The sequence below is a fragment of the Eumetopias jubatus genome, unplaced genomic scaffold (assembly GCF_037043125.1).
Source record: "Eumetopias jubatus isolate StellerSeaLion01/CBP00866 unplaced genomic scaffold, mEumJub1_p1.0 scaffold_15, whole genome shotgun sequence".
Classification (NCBI taxonomy): Eukaryota; Metazoa; Chordata; class Mammalia; order Carnivora; family Otariidae; genus Eumetopias; species Eumetopias jubatus.
The window spans coordinates 7,565,530-7,584,615 of NW_028274821.1; the positions used below are offsets into that span (position 1 = coordinate 7,565,530).

General features: G+C 45.9%; 1 protein-coding gene across 2 annotated transcripts in view; it reads left to right on the forward strand.

The window, feature by feature from the left end:
• GLIS3 (GLIS family zinc finger 3) overlaps positions 1-19,086 on the forward strand; it is a 437,565-nt gene that overhangs the window by 378,840 nt on the left and 39,639 nt on the right. For both annotated transcript variants that reach the window (XM_088018913.1, XM_028117293.2), the window contains one exon: positions 15,533-15,701. In XM_088018913.1, the coding sequence (XP_087875039.1) occupies positions 15,533-15,701 (169 nt within the window). The remainder of the gene's footprint in view (positions 1-15,532; positions 15,702-19,086) is intronic.

The following is a 19,086-nucleotide window of genomic DNA, read 5'->3' on the forward strand; positions in this document are numbered from 1 at the left end:
ACTCACTAACGAAGAATGCTGTATGGGAGAGGACCTGTCCCATGGGTGGTCACAAAAATTATGGCTCCCTCCAAACCAAAACTGCCTATAGATTCAGCAAACCATGATCTTTGCAAATGGCCTTAGCCATGAATACATCACATAGAGGCCAGTGTGGTTGAGATGTTCGAGTCCCACGGAAACCACCCCTAGAGTGAGCAGCTCGTGTAGCTAGAACAAGAAAATGTGCAAGAATGGGGGAATTTTATTGGTACCACTTTTGAGTTATAAAATAATTATCATGTTTTAGAACTTGCGAGTTCTGTTGAATGATTTTTTATTTTGAATGTAATTTGATTTTTCAGGAGAAAATGTAAATGTGAGGCTCAGATATTATAGAGAATTGTAGAAAGACAACAAAGACTTTTTTTAGGGCAGGAATTTTTGAAGTCATAGATTGTCATTCCCTTCCCTTTGCCCTCATTACTGGGAAATAAAGCCTTCTCTCTCACAATATTATCACATTTTGTAATAAATAGCACCATATTAAATCTATGCAACATTTAACATACGTCATGAAATAGTTAATGCTGCATTTTAATGTAATTTATGTTATATGTTTTAATACATTTTCTATATTCTTAAGTCGAATACATTTGCTATCTTGGAGTGCGTTGCAGAGTTGTAGGGGTCAGAACTAATTTTATATAAAGGTACCTCATACAGTCTACTTGCAAATAGTGGTTGTTAACTTAGGGACTTTATTAGAAGGTTCTAAATTGACATACAAATTTCCCAGTAGGTTAAACTTTACAGAATTGTGAAGATCAAATAACATGATCTATATAAAAGCAGGCATAGAGCATTATAAAAAATGCAGTAGATATTACTTGCATGATCTTCAAAAGCAGTGATTTGCTTAGAATTCACCAGAGGTGGAAGAGGGACCGAAGGACTTGGAACTGGCTGTGGCCAGAAGGAGGCAGACACTGGGCTCACCGAAGTGACTGAAAGGGAAACATTTGGCAGTGTCTTTTCCGCGTCCCTGCTGACATTGCCTTGAACTGCTTGTCAGAATCTTGTATTGTTCTTCACATCTCTTACATCTGTGGTTCATCTACCGAGTTGGATTGGGAAATCAGTGAGGGGGGCGCCTGGGTGGCTCAGTCGGTTAAGCGTCCGACTCTCGGTTTCCACTCAGGTCATGATCTCAGGGTTGTGGGATCAAACGCCGAGTCGTCAGGCTCCCCGCTCAGCGTGGAGTCGGCTTCTCTCTGTCCCTCTGCCCCTCCCCCTTCTTGCGCTCCCTCTCTCTCTAAAAAGTAAATAAATAAAACCTTAAAACAGAAAGGAAAAGAAAATCAGTAAAGGCAGCGGCAAGTCCTACTCTTCTCAGATGCAGGCACTGATAGTTTTAACCTCTAGATTTCGCCTTCCACGGCCCTGAGCTAGTCGATTCGTGTGCATCAGATCACCCGGAAAACCTGGGAGAATGCACATTGCTGAGTCCCTCTCCCAGAATTTTCTGATTCAGTACATCTGAGTTAGTCCCAAGAATTTGAATTTCTGCCAGGGATTTTTTTAACAAATTCTCAGGCGACACTGGGGGCTGTTGGTCCAGGAAACACACTTTGAAAACTACTGCTCTTGATCATAAAATGCGGGAATGTTCTTGAAAAACATGATCTCAGTTGTGACAGGTGGGAGTTACAATAAGAACTGCCCATAATTAACTAGGTGGGTGGCGGGGAGGAACCTTTCACAATGTGTAGGTAATATAGCAAATCGCCATGATGTACACCTGAAAATATCTTACAGTCTTAATATGTCAGTTATACCTCAATGAAGGTGAAATTTAAAAAATAATAACTAGAAAATTGGAGCAAACTTTACATGTGAAAACCACATGATGGAAATCTGTCCACAGAATACAAGTTAATGTTATAGCCAATATGCCATATATTTTCACATGAGAACTAGAATAATGTTGCTCTGGTACTTATAATTAAATATTTACAGAGATAATAAAATTGAATCAAATAGTGAAAAAAAAAATTGCCCCATCATATATATTTCTGTTTCTCGTTACAGAAAGCCTATCAATGGCTATTAAGCTCATCTCCCCCCACCAGTGTTATGATGGCATTACTCATATTTTGATTAAGAGTGAGATCTCTTAACTACCCAACCGATGAAAATTAAAATTGTGATTCCCAGCTAGCACGAGCACGTTTGTATGTATGCAGCTAATGTTAATGACTTTATATGTTTGCAAGCTGCTTAATTTGGTGCTTCAATTTCCCATATCCACTTACTCCCTTGTATTCATGTTAGTTTTTCACGCAAGATTAAGCTGAATTATTCAGTCTTATAATATGTACAGGTTTTTGCTGTAAAAATATTTTTTTTGCATGGATGAGCAAAAATAGTTCCACACCTTGTGGAGAAGAAAGTAGTGAAGCTGGGTTGGTTGTAGCTTTATACCCATTGAGCAAAGTCTTCGTTGTCTTTACACTGTTATTTCTTCTGTTTTCATTTAATGTTATTTTGCTGGCATTCAAACGGGTGTGAGAAAGAAGGGTTGCATGTACTTCGAAGTGTACCCACAAGCAGGTCTTGGGAAACAGATGGCAAGACAGATAATTCAGGATAGAATTTCCTATCCTGTGAGGAGCTAATAGTTTTGCGATTAGGAAGTTATGGGCCAAACTTCTGGGTCCAAAGCCCTGACCTTCTGCCTCAACTGAATTGACCTTCCAAGGAAAGGGAGAAATAGGAAGATGTGTGTCTTTCACGTGAAGAATGAAGGAAAAAGGAAAAGTGGGCATTTTCAGGGTGCTTGTCGTTCACGTGGTGACAGTTTTTTTTTTTTTTGACACTTGTCTTCGCACTGAAAATAAATGGGGATAGCATAAAACTCGAAAGGGAAGGACATGACTGAATTAGCTTGGATATTATTTGCCGTGTTTTACTGTTAACGGTAATAAGAAAGCATCATGCAGGCACTGACCAAAGAGGGCATTGTGGAAGTGACTCGTTCCCGGTGACCGAAGGCTGGCTTCTGTTGTGGCTTCCGTACTGTCGGAGAGTGACCTGGCCCTTACTGGCTGGCACTGACACCTCAGAAGTTCCGGCTTCCTCCTCAGCATCGTCCCTCTGTTTTCCTCCAAGTGGGGAGGCTTTCCTGACACCGTTTCTGGTTTGTGGTTGCTGCCTGGGCCTCACCTCCTCCTCAGCTCCAGCCCTGGTCTCTCTCCGAGAATGTAGCTGCTCATGGCCGGTGTCTGCTCTGTCCAGCAGCGATGTGACCACCTACCCACACCCCCGGGAGGCTGTGGATTTATCCTCTGCACCGTATAGCCTTCCCCCGGGGCTTCCGTGAAGCATCCCGTTCCTCCCTTCTCGGAGGGGCTGCAGAAGGTGAACTGGGTGTTCGCTGCTCAGGGGACAAGGGGGAAATCTCTCCTCGGCATGCGCAGGGACTTGCTTCTCCAACTGGCCCCCAGGACTGCATGTCACCTTTTCTGAGAAATGAAAGCGGTAATGTGTCAGACGGCCCTGGAGACCTTGTGTGATTGGTAATGATGTAGGGCCCATAGTTCTGCAGCTCTGAGGCGGTTTGGGGTTATATCTGTGCGAACATGAGGATGGACAGTGTTTAGTATTCTCTTTTCTGAAGTCCTGTTAGGGGCCCTGTTTTATACAATACCTCTGACCACCTGTGTAGCTGGCGTGTGCTCACGTGGAACGTTGGTAGGTGGGAACGTGCCTTCTCCGACTCGAGTTCGTTTCTCTCTCCCTGAGGTCAGTGGCTGGGTTAAATGACACACTGAGCGCTTGCAGTAGTCCTTACTTAGCACATAGCAAGTGTTCAGCGTCTGTTAGTTATTGTTGTTGCCTTTATCCAAATACCAGGTAAATGTCCGCTACAGTTTTGTGGAGCAGAGAGGGAACAGGTGCCTGAAATCAGTCATCGCGCCCATGTGAGAAATGGGGACAGTACGGAAAAACCTGAACAAGTGCGGGATGGGATTTGATCAGTGTATTTAGTCATTTACATAACATTTTTAAGTCAAGGAAATGCCCTGTAGGTCTCTAAAGGAAAACAGATTGGAATCAGAAGCCCCTCACCTGGGTGGCAGTGCCCCTAGAATCACAATGTCAAACTGTGTCTTGATAAGAATTTTTTTTTTTTTTAATTCAAAACCAGCATGTTTTCTGTCTGTTTTTGTTTTTTAGAGGTAGTGTGCAATGGCAGGAAGGACGTGGAGCTAGGTCTGAGCCCCGGTCCTGGCTCTCCTCTCTGGGGAGTTTATCTCTCCTCTTCCGTGAACCGGTGGTAAGAAGAGTGGCTCCCAAGGACTGATTTGGGAATTAAGGGGGACCGCACAGAAGAGTTGGGTACACTCCCTGCAGCTGGGGCTCCTTTCCCTTTTCCTTCCTCTTTGCTTCAACACTTAGAGAATCACCCCTGGACCCAGTCCATGTCTGTGACGGAGCCTGGAACCCCTTCTCTGCATTCCTTTTAGTGCTGGGTGCTACCACTTGGAGTGCAGAAATCGCTGTCCTGAGATCAAGTGTTCCTTTTGAGAAAAATTCAAGTCAAGATGCGAACTCACAGCTCCGCTGTTCTCAGACCCATTTTCAGATCTGTGAATCAGACCTTGTGTTGCTGTTAAAATGAAGAGTGGACATACACACGGGCTGCTCAAACAGAGTGCCAAGGGGCTTGGGTGAAAAGAGTTTGACCAGCAGGGAATTGGTGAGGATGAGGTGCGTGGAGGACCAAAGTCGGACTGATGCCCCCCCCAGAAGAGCTTTACACCACCGCTGTGTCGACCCTGCCGAGGCATAGCCTGGGTCCCTCCTGACGCCATTTCGTAAATAGACTCTCCAGGCCATGCAGTTCATCTCAAAAGATGCTCTAAGGTGTCTAGAAGACCGTTCTTGGCTATTTGCTTACCTCAAATTTAGTTTCCATAATTCAAAAATATTTCCATAGTCCATAGATGGCTCCATATTTCCATAGATGGTTATTAGTAGTTGACTTGCAACAGATAATTTATTATACCACGGACCGCATATGGCCTGCCTGCCTGCCTCCTGGTTTTGCATGGCCTGAGAGTGAAGGATGTTTTTAAGATTTGTAAATGTAAAGTGTAAAAAAGACTGTTAGCTTTTAGGTGAGAACAGTTCAAAGAATTGAGGACATTGCCTCTTGCTAACAATGCCTTAAATATTTAGTATCTGGCTCTTTAACAGAACAGGTTTGCCGACTGCTGCTGATAGCTGGGATGTTAATCGATGACTGAGTGAAATCAAGGAAGCTTGTGGCGTCCATGTATTTGATCATATTTTGTTTTAGAAGTCTGCCAATATAGGGGTACCTGGGTGGCTCAATCAGCTGAGCATCTGATTCTTGATCTCGGCTCGGGTCATGATCTTGGGGTCGTGGGATCGAGCCCCATGTCAGGCTCAGTGCCAGGCAGGGATTCTGCTTGAGATTCTCTCCCCCTCCCCTGCCCCACCCCCTCCAAGAATAATAAATAAATCTTAAAAAAATAAAAGTCTGCCGATACGTCTAGGTTCTTTGATCACCATAGTATTTTAGATTTAGCAGATACTTTAGTAGTCTTCTAGCCCATGGGTTTGCAGAGAGTTTTATAAGGCCCAGTATTTCAAACAGGTCACAGAAGAGCTGTTCCCACTGAAGGGATCCAAACCATTTATGCTGCCTGTTGCCCAGCACTCCTGTCCTCCCTCACATAGTGTAGGGACACCCAAATGCAGTGACTTCCAAATGGAATTATTACTGTGAAAGTCTTCACATTTTAAGCAGTTATCTGCAGAGGCAGCCTCACGCCGTGGTGGGAGATGAGCCCTCACTGATGTGGCTACCCCTTAGGAAGAAGCTGCCAGAAGTCAGGCAGACTCAGTTCTGGTTATGATGAGCCCAGGGCTGACAGGGATAGCACAGAGAGCAGCCATGGCTTAATTCTACTAAGGTCTGTTTTTCCCAAAAAGAGAAGAGGCTTAAACCCTTGATATCAAGGATTATGTTTTCTGAGATTCAGACCTCTTGTGGACATTCACATTAATGCCCATGAGAAAAGCAAGATTGTAAAAGATTGAGCTTAGGGAGGATGCTAAAATATACTTTCCACCCAACAATAAGGGTGCTTGAAATTCATATAACTGAAGACTGAACCTTCCATTCCACAGGCAGAGAAAAGCTTTTAAGCTCCATAAGAAAGGTTGTAAATGGGCGTAATTCTTGGTAACATGTGAATGACTTCTCAAGAGTCTGTCTATCCTGAGAGTATACTAGGAGATAGCACTGGGTACCTGAAGGCAAAGCAAGAAAATCCTCCACTTTGTGGGCAAAGTATAGAAAAAAGAGGAAGGGGCTTCTCTGGAGTTAGAGCAAAGCCACCTGCATCATCTGTGCCATTTTGCCCAGAGCTAGTGGTCACTGCAGACTTGGGTTCTCCAAAAGGGCTGTTGTGACTCCATTTTACTGAGTGGGGAAAGAGAGAGGTCTCTTGGGAGAGCTCAGAGTTGATAAATCAGCAGTTGAGTTGGCTAGAAGAGTATTGCATTAAAAATTGGATTGGCCGTATGTGTTCCATATCTGTTTCCAAGAAGTCTCCTCTGTGAAATGATTTCAGAAATCGCATGGAAGGGCGCCTGGTTGGCTCAGTGGGTAGAGCATGCAACTCTCCATCCCACAGTGGTGAGTTCAAGCCCCAGGTTGGGCAAGGAGCCTACTTTTAAAAGAAAAAGAAAAAGAAGGAAAAGAAATCGCATGGAAGTCAAGTAGGTGGGGTTGTCTTGGTAGCATCTGAAAGTGAGGAAACGTTCTTTGTGGTCATTAAGGTACAGGTAGGAGCTAGCTAAGGAATGAACAATGGGGACCTAGAGAAGCCAGTATTTCTTACTAAAACTGGATTTTGTGGCCACATCAGACTTTATTCCAAAAGCGGAGTAGGGAACATTCCTGCAAGAGCTTCCAGGAAAGGTTGTCCATACCTGTGCCATCTTTCATCGTTCTTTCCACTCCCCTGCCCTGTTCAACATGGGGGATAACATAACACACGGGGGCAGTACTGGGTTTCTGACAGGGTACTCTTTGTTCATATGACTTCCTGACTTGCTTTGTACCTAACTCTCTGTGAGTGAGTAAGTGGGTTGGGAGGTGAAGGAAAGAAAGGTAAGGTATGAGATTGGAGGTTAGATAAGTCATGCATTGTCTGGAAAGACCCGAGAGGGGCTGCATGAAACGTTGGTCCCAGAGAAGTTGAGCGAGCCGCCAGATGATGCCATCTTACTCGTAACAGAATGTCTTTGTTCTGAAATGCGGATGTTTCAGGAGCTTTTGCTACCCGCCGTTAATTACACCTGGTATTTCAGAATGTCTGATGGTAACCTTTGGCATCTGTGTGGATGACATCAGCCATTATCTGCGAGTTGTATTCCAGTGTATTCCAGAAAGCCACGTAAGCATGTGTCCTCTTCCAAATACTAATAACTTCTTCCCTGGCTGTAAATCCAGCTGCATGATGTGGAAATGTAATTGGGCAGCCTACATAGAAGTTGGGAGCTCATGTGGGAATATCTATTTGTAAGAGAACCTGAATATTCATGTAACTGTCCAGACATCAATAAATTCTCATTTTACCTTATTTATTTCCGTTCCCCAGTGAACAGCAGTGCTCTTAAGCTCAAAGTTAATAGGCATGTTCTTCAGAGATGTACCCTCTCTTACCTTAATAGAATGTCTTTCTAACACATTTGTTCATTGGTTGCCAGGTAGCTCTCCCATCAGGTGACACGAGTATGTTTTCTTTGTCTTAGTGCACAGGTGACAGTTACCATTGTTTGCCATCAATTAGCTTGGGGTAGCATGTCAAGGATGTACGGATGGTGTCATTTGATTCTGACAGCCGCCCGGGGCCGGTTGAGAAGGAATTGTTTCATTATCCTCTTATCAGTACTGCTGGATAATCCACACTGAAAAGAAGGAGTGGGGGGAAAAGGCAGAGAGAATAGAATTTTAGGGATTGGCAATATTAAAATTATTCATGCCTCCAGGAGGAGAGAAAGATTAGAGAGATGACTCTGGGAACCGTTCAGAAGCCCCCCTTTCCTAAAGTTGGCTGGAATGTGGAATGCTGCCCCTGGCCAGTGGGGGGCGTGGAGGGGGTGGGGGGGTGGTTTGCCCACAGGAGCCTGGGAGGGGAAAGAAAGGGAGCTGAGCCCTTCTACTCACCCCCACCAGCAACCAGGCCAGGAGTCACTGTGGCATCTCTGCCCTTCTCCGGGGGATGGGGCCTTTTCCCTGCTGGAAACTTCTCCTTGGTTCGTGAATTTGGGTCATGGGAGCGTTTTCCACTGAACAATTTAATTGTTCTCCATGTGTGAAGCGCAAAGAACCACAGAAGGTATTGTGGCCCAGATTTTCACTGTTGGGGAGCAAACCTCCCGTCACCGCCACCCCCCTCCCCACGCAGTGTTCGCCTTGTCCTTCAGAATGACGGAAGGGAAGTGTTTTTTGAATTCTGAAAATTAACCACGGCTGCAGCTTTATGCTCTTGGAGAAACAAATAAAATGAAGTGCTGAAAATGTAAAAATACTTCAAGATAAACTAAGCTTCAAGAGGGACCATTGTGTTGACATTCTAGTAACAGCCCGTTTTCACTCCTTAACGAAGCGCAGTCGTGCATGAAAATGACTGTTGTTTTTTAAACTGAAATGGGTATGGGTTGTAACTCAGAGGTGTATATTACCCGTGTAAAATAAAGGACAACATTTTAACCCTGTGAGGATTCTCTCACAGACCCTCAACACTTTACAGCAACTTGTGTTAGAAAAACTGAACAAACAATGCTTATTATCGGAGGGCATGACGTATACACTCTTTTGCGTTTTAAAATGACCCCAGTCCACAGTTTATATGCATCTCCAGGTAAGAGGCCATACTTGGTTGGAGATCGACCATTTTGGAGCAACATATGCCTTCATTTTATATCCTGTTGATAAGAATAATTATAATAACATAAATAAGCAAAGAATAGTAACTGGTTTATCAGACACTAAAACGTGGTCCAGGCACTGTGCTAAGTGTTTTTATACATTATACAATCCTTCTCATCATACTGTGAGGTAGTCTCCTTATTTAAGATGAAGAAACTGAGCTTAGGTTAAGTGACTTGCCCACGACACGTTGCTGGGAATTGGTAAAGCTCAGATTCAAACCGACGTCCGTCTGACTCCCGTTGTCCACGCTTCGTTCTCTGAATAACTCCCTTGATGACACTGTCTCTCTCGGGTGCCCAATTTGTAGTGAGGCCAAAGGAGTTAACATTCCCATTGCAGTTCCAACTGTTTCTTAACTCCTTCCCAGGTTCGTATTTCTCCTGGGGGACGTGCGGGGCAGGGCAGGGGAGGCAGACACAAGGCCGACCTCACCATTTCCATTCACGTGGAAATCTAATTCTTTTTAATATCTCTGTGGAAGCCAACGTAGCCTGGCTTCATTGCTTAGCCACGCCCTCGGTGCCCAGCCCCGGAAATACTGCCGGAGAGGTGAGTGGGGAGCCCCTACCTCTTCCTGTGCACCAGCTACCAAGCATTACCTGCCATTTCTCAGGGTCCCAGCATTACCCTAGCCCTCACTGTAAGTGAGTTCACAGTCCCTGGGAAAGACTCGCTCCCCGTCCTAGGAGAGCGGGCCCGCTACAATGGCCACGGCTTTTTAAGCAGTCATAAAGGACTCCAAATGCACGTTTACCATATACGCTCAGACACAACCGATCTGCACAGCGAATCTCTGCTTTGTGCATGATCGACAGAGGCGGTGGCCTTTCAGCCCACCACATCGTGGTCACTTGTGGTAACAGGTGCATGTATCTGATTGCTCACGAATAACCCCTCCCTGCCTTCCTTCTTTCCCACCTGTGGATCAATATGCCCCTGTAGATCAATATGCCCCTGACAAGCATCTGAAATCTTTATTTGGGAAAAAGCACATTTCTTCCCAGCTGTTTGTTTTCCAAACCAAATAATTTAGTTAACTTTTGGCCTGAGTTAATTTTCAGAGCTGGAAAATTTCTCTCAGCCGTGCTGAGGTCACTTCAGGGCTTTTAGGATGGGCAGAAACAGAAATGGGAATATATTTTTGGCATCCTAGCCAGCCTTTGGGTGGCTAAAGCTAGCCGTGTGCATTGTGTGTGTGAGGGAAAAGTGCCCCGTGACTCCAATCTTTGCAAATGGAGTGTGCAGTATCAACACTCTTAGGCCTGCTCTTGAATCTGCCCTGTGTCTGAGAGGCAACATAGTGTGGTGGTCAGGTGTGTGGGATCTGAAATCCATCTTCCTGGGTCTGGATTCCAGCTCCACGGCTTACCAGCCACGGGACCCTAATCAGGAACCCAGTGAGGCCTCAGGTTCCTCATCAGTAAACTGAGGAAAGGTTTGCAAAGTACTCAATACATGTTCCCCTGGTCCTGAGGTATAGGGCAGCACAAAGATGAAATGCAGCTGAGAGAAGGTCTAGCCCCGGCTGTTCCTAGTGCGATCCCCAGATCGGCAGCCTCAGCATCCCAGGGGACTTTGGGAAGTTTGATACGAGCTCGGAACCTCAGCCTGCCTCCAGGACCAGTGAATCAGAATCACTATTTGTTCCTGGTGAATGGTTTGCTAGGGAAAACTTGAAAAGCAGGACTCTAACTGCCCATCCTGCTTTGAACAGGAATATGCCCTCCACTTGGCTCTTTTCATAAACCTCACCTGACGAGGGAGGTCCTCCCCCCGTCCTCTAAAATGATGAGAACATATTTGCCAAGCAGTGCCCAGGGTAGCCTTCTCTGGCCTTGGGAGAGGGCCTGAAACAGGTAGGCCTTCTTTCGGGAACACGCCTTGCCTGCCTCCATTCACACAGTGAATATCATGACAGCTAAAGTATCCCCAGGGGTGCCCTGTCTATACCCCTAGAAATATAGATTGATTGTTTTCATTTGGATAAAGAGAGAGAGCTGTTTATTAACCCAGATTAACCTGAGCTAGTTAAAGGCTCAAGCCTCGAATGTCCTGGTCCCAGTAGCTGGCAAGATGGCCTCTGGGGACCACGTAGATCAACACATGCCGCTTTGTTAAAACTATAAAGCCCAGCTGAGTAACTTGCACCTCCCTCTGCAGGAGATGGGTGGGGGACTGCAGTAAGCTATGCTCCAGAGAGAAAACCCAAAGTGTCAGGGAGGCCAGCTCCCGGCCCTCCGCTGAAGGCAGGGCTCACGAATCCATCTCAAGACCAGGCTTTTATTTCCTTGGGGAGTCCGCCATCTCTTAATCACAAAAGCAATAAGAATTTCCAATATGTTCCTCGGCCATGCCTAATCAGTTGTTCCAGCTGCCAGTCATCAGCGCCGGCTGGAGGTTCACCTAAAAGCTCTCTTCCAGCCTCGAAAGTGGCACAAACCCCCGAGGTGACACCAGACAATGAAGGCCACCCCCATGTGCACCAGTTGATTTGATCACAGCAGTTTTGTTAATATTGCTCTGATTCTAGAGGGATCAGTTCCTTTCCCTACACTTTGATTGACAGGCTTCGTTGTACGCCCCTTTGGTTGAGTGTGTATGGAAGGAAATGTTTCCTTTTTTAAATGATCTTACCGTTGCTCTCTAACGTGGAGATTTTCTTCTGGAGGTTAAAAAATCACGGGGCAAAGCACGAGCATTTGTCTGGAGGCACGTGTTGTATTGGGCACTCTGTGAGGTCAGCAGATGCTCAACTTCAAACATTGCGACCTGCACCTGCCTCCTACAGAGTAGGGGCTGGAAAATCGTGTTTGAATGAATGAATGATTGAATGGATATTCTTAGACTACACGAAGTTGGAATCCTGGATGTATGACTGATACAGCTGGAAATTCCTAGAAGTCAGTGTAGGTAGGAGAGGCATTTCCTGGGCCACAGGGGCAATCACTGAGAAATGTGGATCCCAGGTAGTGGCCAAGGGCATTCCTACCAAGCCCCGGTTCTCTCATCCCAGACTTTTGTCCATTACAGCAGAAGGGTATGTGACATGGGGTTGGATGAATGTTGGGACACCATGCTCTGTTTTTATTTCCTCGAAATCTCTGGTCATTGTAGTAGCTACAGGCAACATCCGCAAGCAGCAGTCTTGCCCAGGACTGCATGCAACCTGCTGAACAATCAGCTTCTGCTAGGGGACCTCACCAGGAGAGGTCTTGTCCCATACTTCTCATCCCATCTCTTAGGAAATAGAGGCAAGTCATGGGCTTTGCTTTGATTTCTTTCAACTGACATAAGAAACTATTCTGTATACTTTACAAATTCAGACTTTAAATTGAACCCTAACGCCCTCCCTTTCTTATTCTCAAGGGGTCCCCAGTCAAAGGGTCGCTGCTGGTTTCAATGCCATTCACCAGCTTTAGCAGTGGAAGAAAGGGCTGCTGATGTGTGTTTGACTGTTGGTCAGTCAACGCTTGACCTCAGCACAGCTGGAAGGCAGGTTCCGGAGACTTCTGCCCTGTATCATCCACCTCATATCCTCTCCACCACCTAGTCCTACAGGCAGCCATTGCGATGGCAACTCTTATATATGGCACCAAGTATAACTCAGAAGCACCTCCCCTCAACTGTACCACGAATATCTGGCTTTCTGCCCTCAGGCTTCTCTGATGCCCTGGTGCTGGGCATCTGCGAGAACTTTAGCCACTCTGCTACACGCGCCTACTTGTGTGGGAGAAGTAACACCCTAGGTAGGGCGATCTTTGACCAATAAGGAACAGGATTTGGTAGATAAAAGTTACTTTCTGTTCCTGTCCTACTCATTGGGCCCAAGATGGACTCCATTGACATTTAGATTGTGTCCGTCCTTGTTTACTCCAACAAACATGAATGATGCTGTCAGAGAGAGTAGGCACCAAGGGCGTCTTGTTCCCTAGTCTATCCCGGGACCTCGCCCAGTGTCTGCCACATAGTACGTGCTCCATAAATATTTGTGGAATAGTTGGCTGCTGAGAGAGGATTCGGAGGAACACAGGTGACTGAGGACAGAGCAAAAGTATTAAAGTAGAGGAAGGTAGGGGACATTACAATCGAAAGCACGGTAGCATCAGTTGCTGTGATATGGTTGAGGAGTGACCAGTTGTCTGACTTGGCCAGATCTGAGGGCACAGTGTGGGGCCACGGATAGAAGTGTGTTAGAGCACTTAGAACACCAGTTGATGATGTCTACTGGCAGGTCTCAGTATTGGGGTAGAATTAATGTCTAGAGACCTGTTCCCCTCACTAAATTGCACCGTCCTCAAGGGCAGGGACCCACATGCCACAGAGTGCCTGGCATGTAGTGGGCACTTAATAAATCCTGGGTTAAAAAAATAATGGTTGGAGGACAGATGGATGGATGGATGGATGGATGGATGGATGGAGGGATGGCAGATGGTTGGTCCTGGCTATTAGATGGGATGAAGGAGAGGCCCTTAACCAGTCCTTTCAGACTTTCAGCCTGTCAGTGTGTGGCAGGCTGCAAACAATGCCAAATTTCTCAACCTGGTATTTCATTGCAGCTAATGCAAAAATGTAGCTGATACAGCTCATGGAGCCCTCTGGGAAGCACCACATTTTCTGTTGAACCACAGAGTAGAGCATAGAGTGAGCATACCAAGAGTCCCCATTGCCCACAGGGTTGGGAACAGCAGGGGCCGTGGTCCCTTGTGATGAACACATACACATACATGCAAAAATACCTCCAGGGGATAGCAAGTGAGGGGCGCATTCTGCAACTACAACGGAATAAATAAGAGAGCTCCCGTTTCTACAATAAGGCAGAAAAAAAAACTGAGCCGTGTTTCCACAGTGTCTCTGTGACCTCTTATTATTCCATTAGTTTTTGGAATAGTGTATAAAACACCAAGCTCCACGCTGACAAACACCAGCATTGAAGCTGTTGCTGCAGTCAATCCAAATAGCCTTCTCCCCTGGGTAAAATTATTATTTGGAATACAAGCAGAATTGTGGTTGCCTGAGTGTGCTGAGCATAAATGAGGGTAGTGATTCATAAGGTGACTCTAGCGAGTTTGCAAACGTGCAACTTTTCTGGAGGCTGACGCACAACCGAAGGCCCGCAGTGCCTTTTTGAGCAAGTAAGCACTTTCTAGTCTCACCACCTCTTCAGGTCTTGGAGGGCTGTGGAGGATGCAGGCTTCTGAGGACAGGAGTTAACCTGACACCGTGCTGACTTACCAGAAATAAACCCTTCACATCAGATCACACTCTTGTCAGTAGCTTTTGAGCGGGAAGATGGTAATTCAGCTTCCTCACATGTTCCTTTAAGTACTTGAACTCTTGTTCCATCGGATGAAGCTTTTGGGGGCTGGGTCATGTGGGGTATTCGTGCTCTCCGGGAGAGGTTGGAGAGAGTGGTACTGGTCTAAAAGTAGCGCTCCCTGAACTTTTAAACCCTCAAATCTCTTTGATTATGTGGCTTCTTCTTCTTAATCCTGAACCTGATTCCTTTTTTTTTTTTTTTTTTAGATCCATTTATTCTTTGACATCAGTAGAGTAAGTTCAAAAAGAGCAGAGATGGGTATAAAGCTCTGCGTCGCTTTGTACAGAGAAGGAAGTTGAAGGGAGTCAGCGTAATGATGCTGGTGTGATTGCAGCATAATGAGATGTGTGCTGAGTGGGTCCCAGACACTGAGAGCCTCTCTGATAGTGATAGACTCTGAAAGTGACAAGCCCCATCTCTTTTGTGACATCGTACCAATTAGCTCATCTAAATGGGCACATATTTAAGTTTGAGGTCACATACGGTTCTCAAAGGCTAGGCTGCCCCTGCGAATGAGGCTGTAACTCACTCTCTGTGTTGTAATAGACAACAGTGTGTGTGTTGGGGGGGGGATCCAGAGCTTTGTTTGAGGCCCCTTTTCAGGTTTTGTGGGGCTGGGCACGGACTCACCATTGATGGAGACTGAGTGTGTCCATGAATCACACCATCAGGGAAATGCCCGGGCTCAGTTAGACTCTGAGGTTAAGAGCGTGTCGGATCCTACACTGGTGCTAGGACAGGAGACGGTATTCTCATTGCCCTGGTTTAGCAGTGACAGAGAGAGCGCCAGCCTGGCCCGCGGAGGCTTGCTGCAGCCAGGAGAAGGGGCAAACGGCCTGTGTTCGGCCCTTCGGGGTCAGCAGACCAAATATTTACTGTTACCTCTCGTCCCCCCGGGACTGAGCAGTGCAAACCCAGAGACCTTCACCCAGACACAGGCGTGACACGATTGACACAGTACAGGGTCCAGGCAGGGAGCGAGCCAACCCGCAAGCATCAGCGGGAGCGAGCAGCAGGAAAGGCACATGAGCCTGGGAACCTGTCCCCCTGAAAACGAAAGCTGTGTGTGTCCAGTGAGCGGAGCACTGCTCCCGCAAAGCCACCGGGAGAACCGCAGACGAGCCCCTCAAACACGCTTGCTGTCAGCCCCCTGTATGGAAAGCACGTGCGGTCTGACGCTTGTTCTTCCTTGATTCCAGCCTCCATCTTCGGCAACAGTCATTCAAGCCGAAGCGGAACAGCTGCTGGGCCCATGCCAGCCCCGCATGCCGTCGGCCACCCTTCCCCGGGCCAGAGTGTGCAGGGGAGCCCCCACAACCCTGCCTCCCAGTTACCTCCGCTCGCAGCTGTGGACGCGGGAGCCGAGAGGTAAGGCCACCTGTCTCTCTTCTACTGGGTGTCGCCGCTCAGCTTCCCGGCACAGAGAAGGGCCTGGATGGTTGCTGAATTTTACTAATAATCCATCGGTTGGGTTGAGTTCTCCAAAGGTGACATATTGAAAGTGCACACACAAAGCATGTGGATCAAATATCTCATTATCTGTCTTACTTTTCACGGGAGAAGCCGAGAACTGGCGGTTGCCAGTTGAAGGGGCTGGTTGCCATTCCCGTCTTCCCCACTTCCGCTCAGTTTGTTTTGGTGACTCGGCTCTAAGGCGATGTCCCCACAGGCGGAACAGCTTTCCAGAGGCAAGATGGCGCCTTCGGCACAGAGATCAGGATTAGCTTGGGAGTGTAGCATAAAAGGGCACAGGATTTTAGGTGGGTGACCAGCAAGGGGCTGGTCACTGAATACTCTGTGTTGATACCACCCTCATAAAGAGTTTTGGGGAGAAAAGTTTTAAATCTGGACATTTCCGTCTGTCTTTGGACTGCCCAACCTTCCAATAATGTGGACAGCCTGTGGCCCCTCTTGTTCTCCCCACGTGTCAGCAGGCTTAAGCTGACCTATGTAGGGGTTACTCCCAGACACCTACAGGAAAAAAACGTTCTTGTGGGGACCCCTGTGCTATCCTAGAGTCCTGGGACATAAGAATGGCTCGAATGGGCAGCGGTAGCGAAGGATTTCAGTCTTGAATTGCAACCAGCGATCTGTGGTTTCATTGGTGTCGGCCTTATCTATAAGTTTTTAAATATGTGTTTTTAAGTTTGATAAACCGTATAGTTTTTTTTTTTTTTTTTACTTATGTCTCCTCTTCACTTACTAATACATCTGTTCATTTAATAAATCTGTTGAGTACTATGTGTCAGACACTGTTCCGGGTGCTGGAGATGCCAAGATTATTAAAACATGGTGCTTCCCTTAGGATTTAGTGGGTGAGGACAGACATACAACGTATAGTAATGCTGTTTGGATAAATGATGTAATCTAGATGCCACAGGAGCCCAGAGAGGACGTCCCTAATTCTGCCTCAGGGAGGGAGGGGAAGAAAGGGTGATCTAGGCGTGGAAGGAAGATTAAGACTTCCCAGATGGATAAATGGGGAGCAGCACCCAAGGCAGCCAGAGGAACACATGCGAGACATGAGAGGGACAAAGACACACATGGAAGGAAGTCCCAGTAAGCTCAGGTGCCATCATCCAGAGTGGACAGGACTGATGAAGTCAGGTAAGAGGGGGTTGGCTTTATGTGGAACAATATATTTTATGCCAAGGGATTTACCTCTTACTGAAAGCAAAAAACCATTTGTGGCTCCATATATGGAACCATATAGCCCATTTATGAGGAGAGAGACACATCAGACTGTCATCATAGAGAAGGGACTCAGGTGACAAGATGGCAGTCATCACGGCTGGGAGCAGGGACAGGAGGTAGAGAAAACAAGAAAGAGGTTATTGTAGGAGTCCTTGTGAGTAGTATGAGGACCTGAACTAAGGTGAAGTGGGAAAGATGGAGACTTTATCCAAGGGCTGTTATTTAGAATTGCTAATTATTAATGTATTTATGGAGTAAAAGGGAAGGGCCAAATTCATTTGCAGTTTACACCTCTAGACACAGATGTTTTCGAAAAGTGTGTCAATTAACAGAAGCAAAGGGAGTGTTTAGTAGGAGGAAGAGTAGGAGAGAAAGAATGGTAGTAAATGGACTTCAGGGTTGGGGTTTTAGGCAGCTGTAAAACATCCATGTGCATGTGTCTAATAGTCAATCAGAAATATGGATCAGAAGATATTGGACTGCTCTTAACCATTCTGCCTATGTGGTCAAGTGCAAACAGCTCCTAGCCTCCTCCCCCAGGCTCCATTAGTAGGGCGGGGCAAGTGGTAACCATCTGTTAAGTTCACGGACACTGGGGGCGGACAGTCCTGCCAGTGATCTGATGTATTTCTAAAGGTTGAGATGAGCTTATTCATTTTAGCATTTTATTAACTTCCCAGTCAGGTTTTAAGTGATATTAGCCATGGGCTAATCAGCCTCTCATTTCCTTCTGCCTGGCTGAGAATCATACTCCACAAGATCAGGAAGCTAAGAAACCATCACTTGAGACCTCTTCTTCATCCCATCTTATTATTAATTCTCATTAGTACTCTGTTTACAGGAATACAAGAAAAAGCAATCTGTGTGTCTTCTTTTTGCACACAGCCTTTAAAAGAATAAAGGTAGAAAAAGGTTTTAGCCATGACTGGCATTAACAACAACCACCCCAAACACCTGATGTTCGAAGCCCAGCTCCAGCGGTTGCTGGTTGTTTGAATGTGTTCCTTAGGTCCTCCTGCTACTTTGGTTTGTTTGTTTGTTTTTAACATTTTATCTTAGTTTATAATTTTAACTTTTTTTCAATTCCCTCTTTTGAAAGCTTGTAACATATAAAAAAAACTATAAGAATAGTACAGTGAACACTCATACCACCCCACATCCACACTCACCCACTGTTGATATTTTCCCTTCTCTTTCTTTCTCTTGGTCTCTTTCTTTGTTTGTTTGCTTGCCTGTTTTTTCTGAACCCTCTAAGAGATTGTTGTGAATATCATTGAGCTTTAACCCTAATTACTTTGGGAAAGATCTCCTAAGAAGGACATTCTCCTGCATAATCACAATGTAATTATCATGCTCCGGAAATTGAACATCAATAAAGCATTATCTAACATGCAGTCAATACTGAAATTTCCTCGATTGTATAAATAATGTTCTTTATATCTAGCTTTTTTTCTTTTCTTTCCTTTCTTTTGATCCAGGATTTAATAAGATCACAGTTCTCATTTCTTGTTATCTTCCTGAATCTAATGAAGTTCCCCAGTTTTTAAAAAGTTATCATCATCATTGTCTTTCATGACATTGACAGTTTATGAAGACTCAGGACATTTATTTTGCAGAATGTTCCAGAGTTGGGACTTGCCTGCACTTTTCCTCTTCGACAGACACATCCCTTCTCATCAGGAGCCCCACATAGAGAATGTGGTGTTCCTTTACTCATTTAAGCCTCTGCTCACACCCCATGGGGAATTAAGATTAAAAGAACCGCAGCAGGTGAAGCACCTAGCATGTGGCATAGAGTGAAGGCAGGCAACCTTGGCGTGGCTGGGGGGTTGAGGTAGAGAAGCCAGAGGGTGTTGTTAAGTAATGACAGTGGTGGACAATGTAGGCCATCATGGAAGGTAAAGAGGGGAGGAAGGGGAGGAAGGTAACGGTACTTTATATGGCTGGGTGATGAAGTGTACCTTCTCACACATGTGGCTTTGCTTTGTGCTGTGCTCTTCCCACCGGATATGTGGCCCATTCCTTTGCCAGCCCAACTGGACTGGGCAAGTTGATGGAA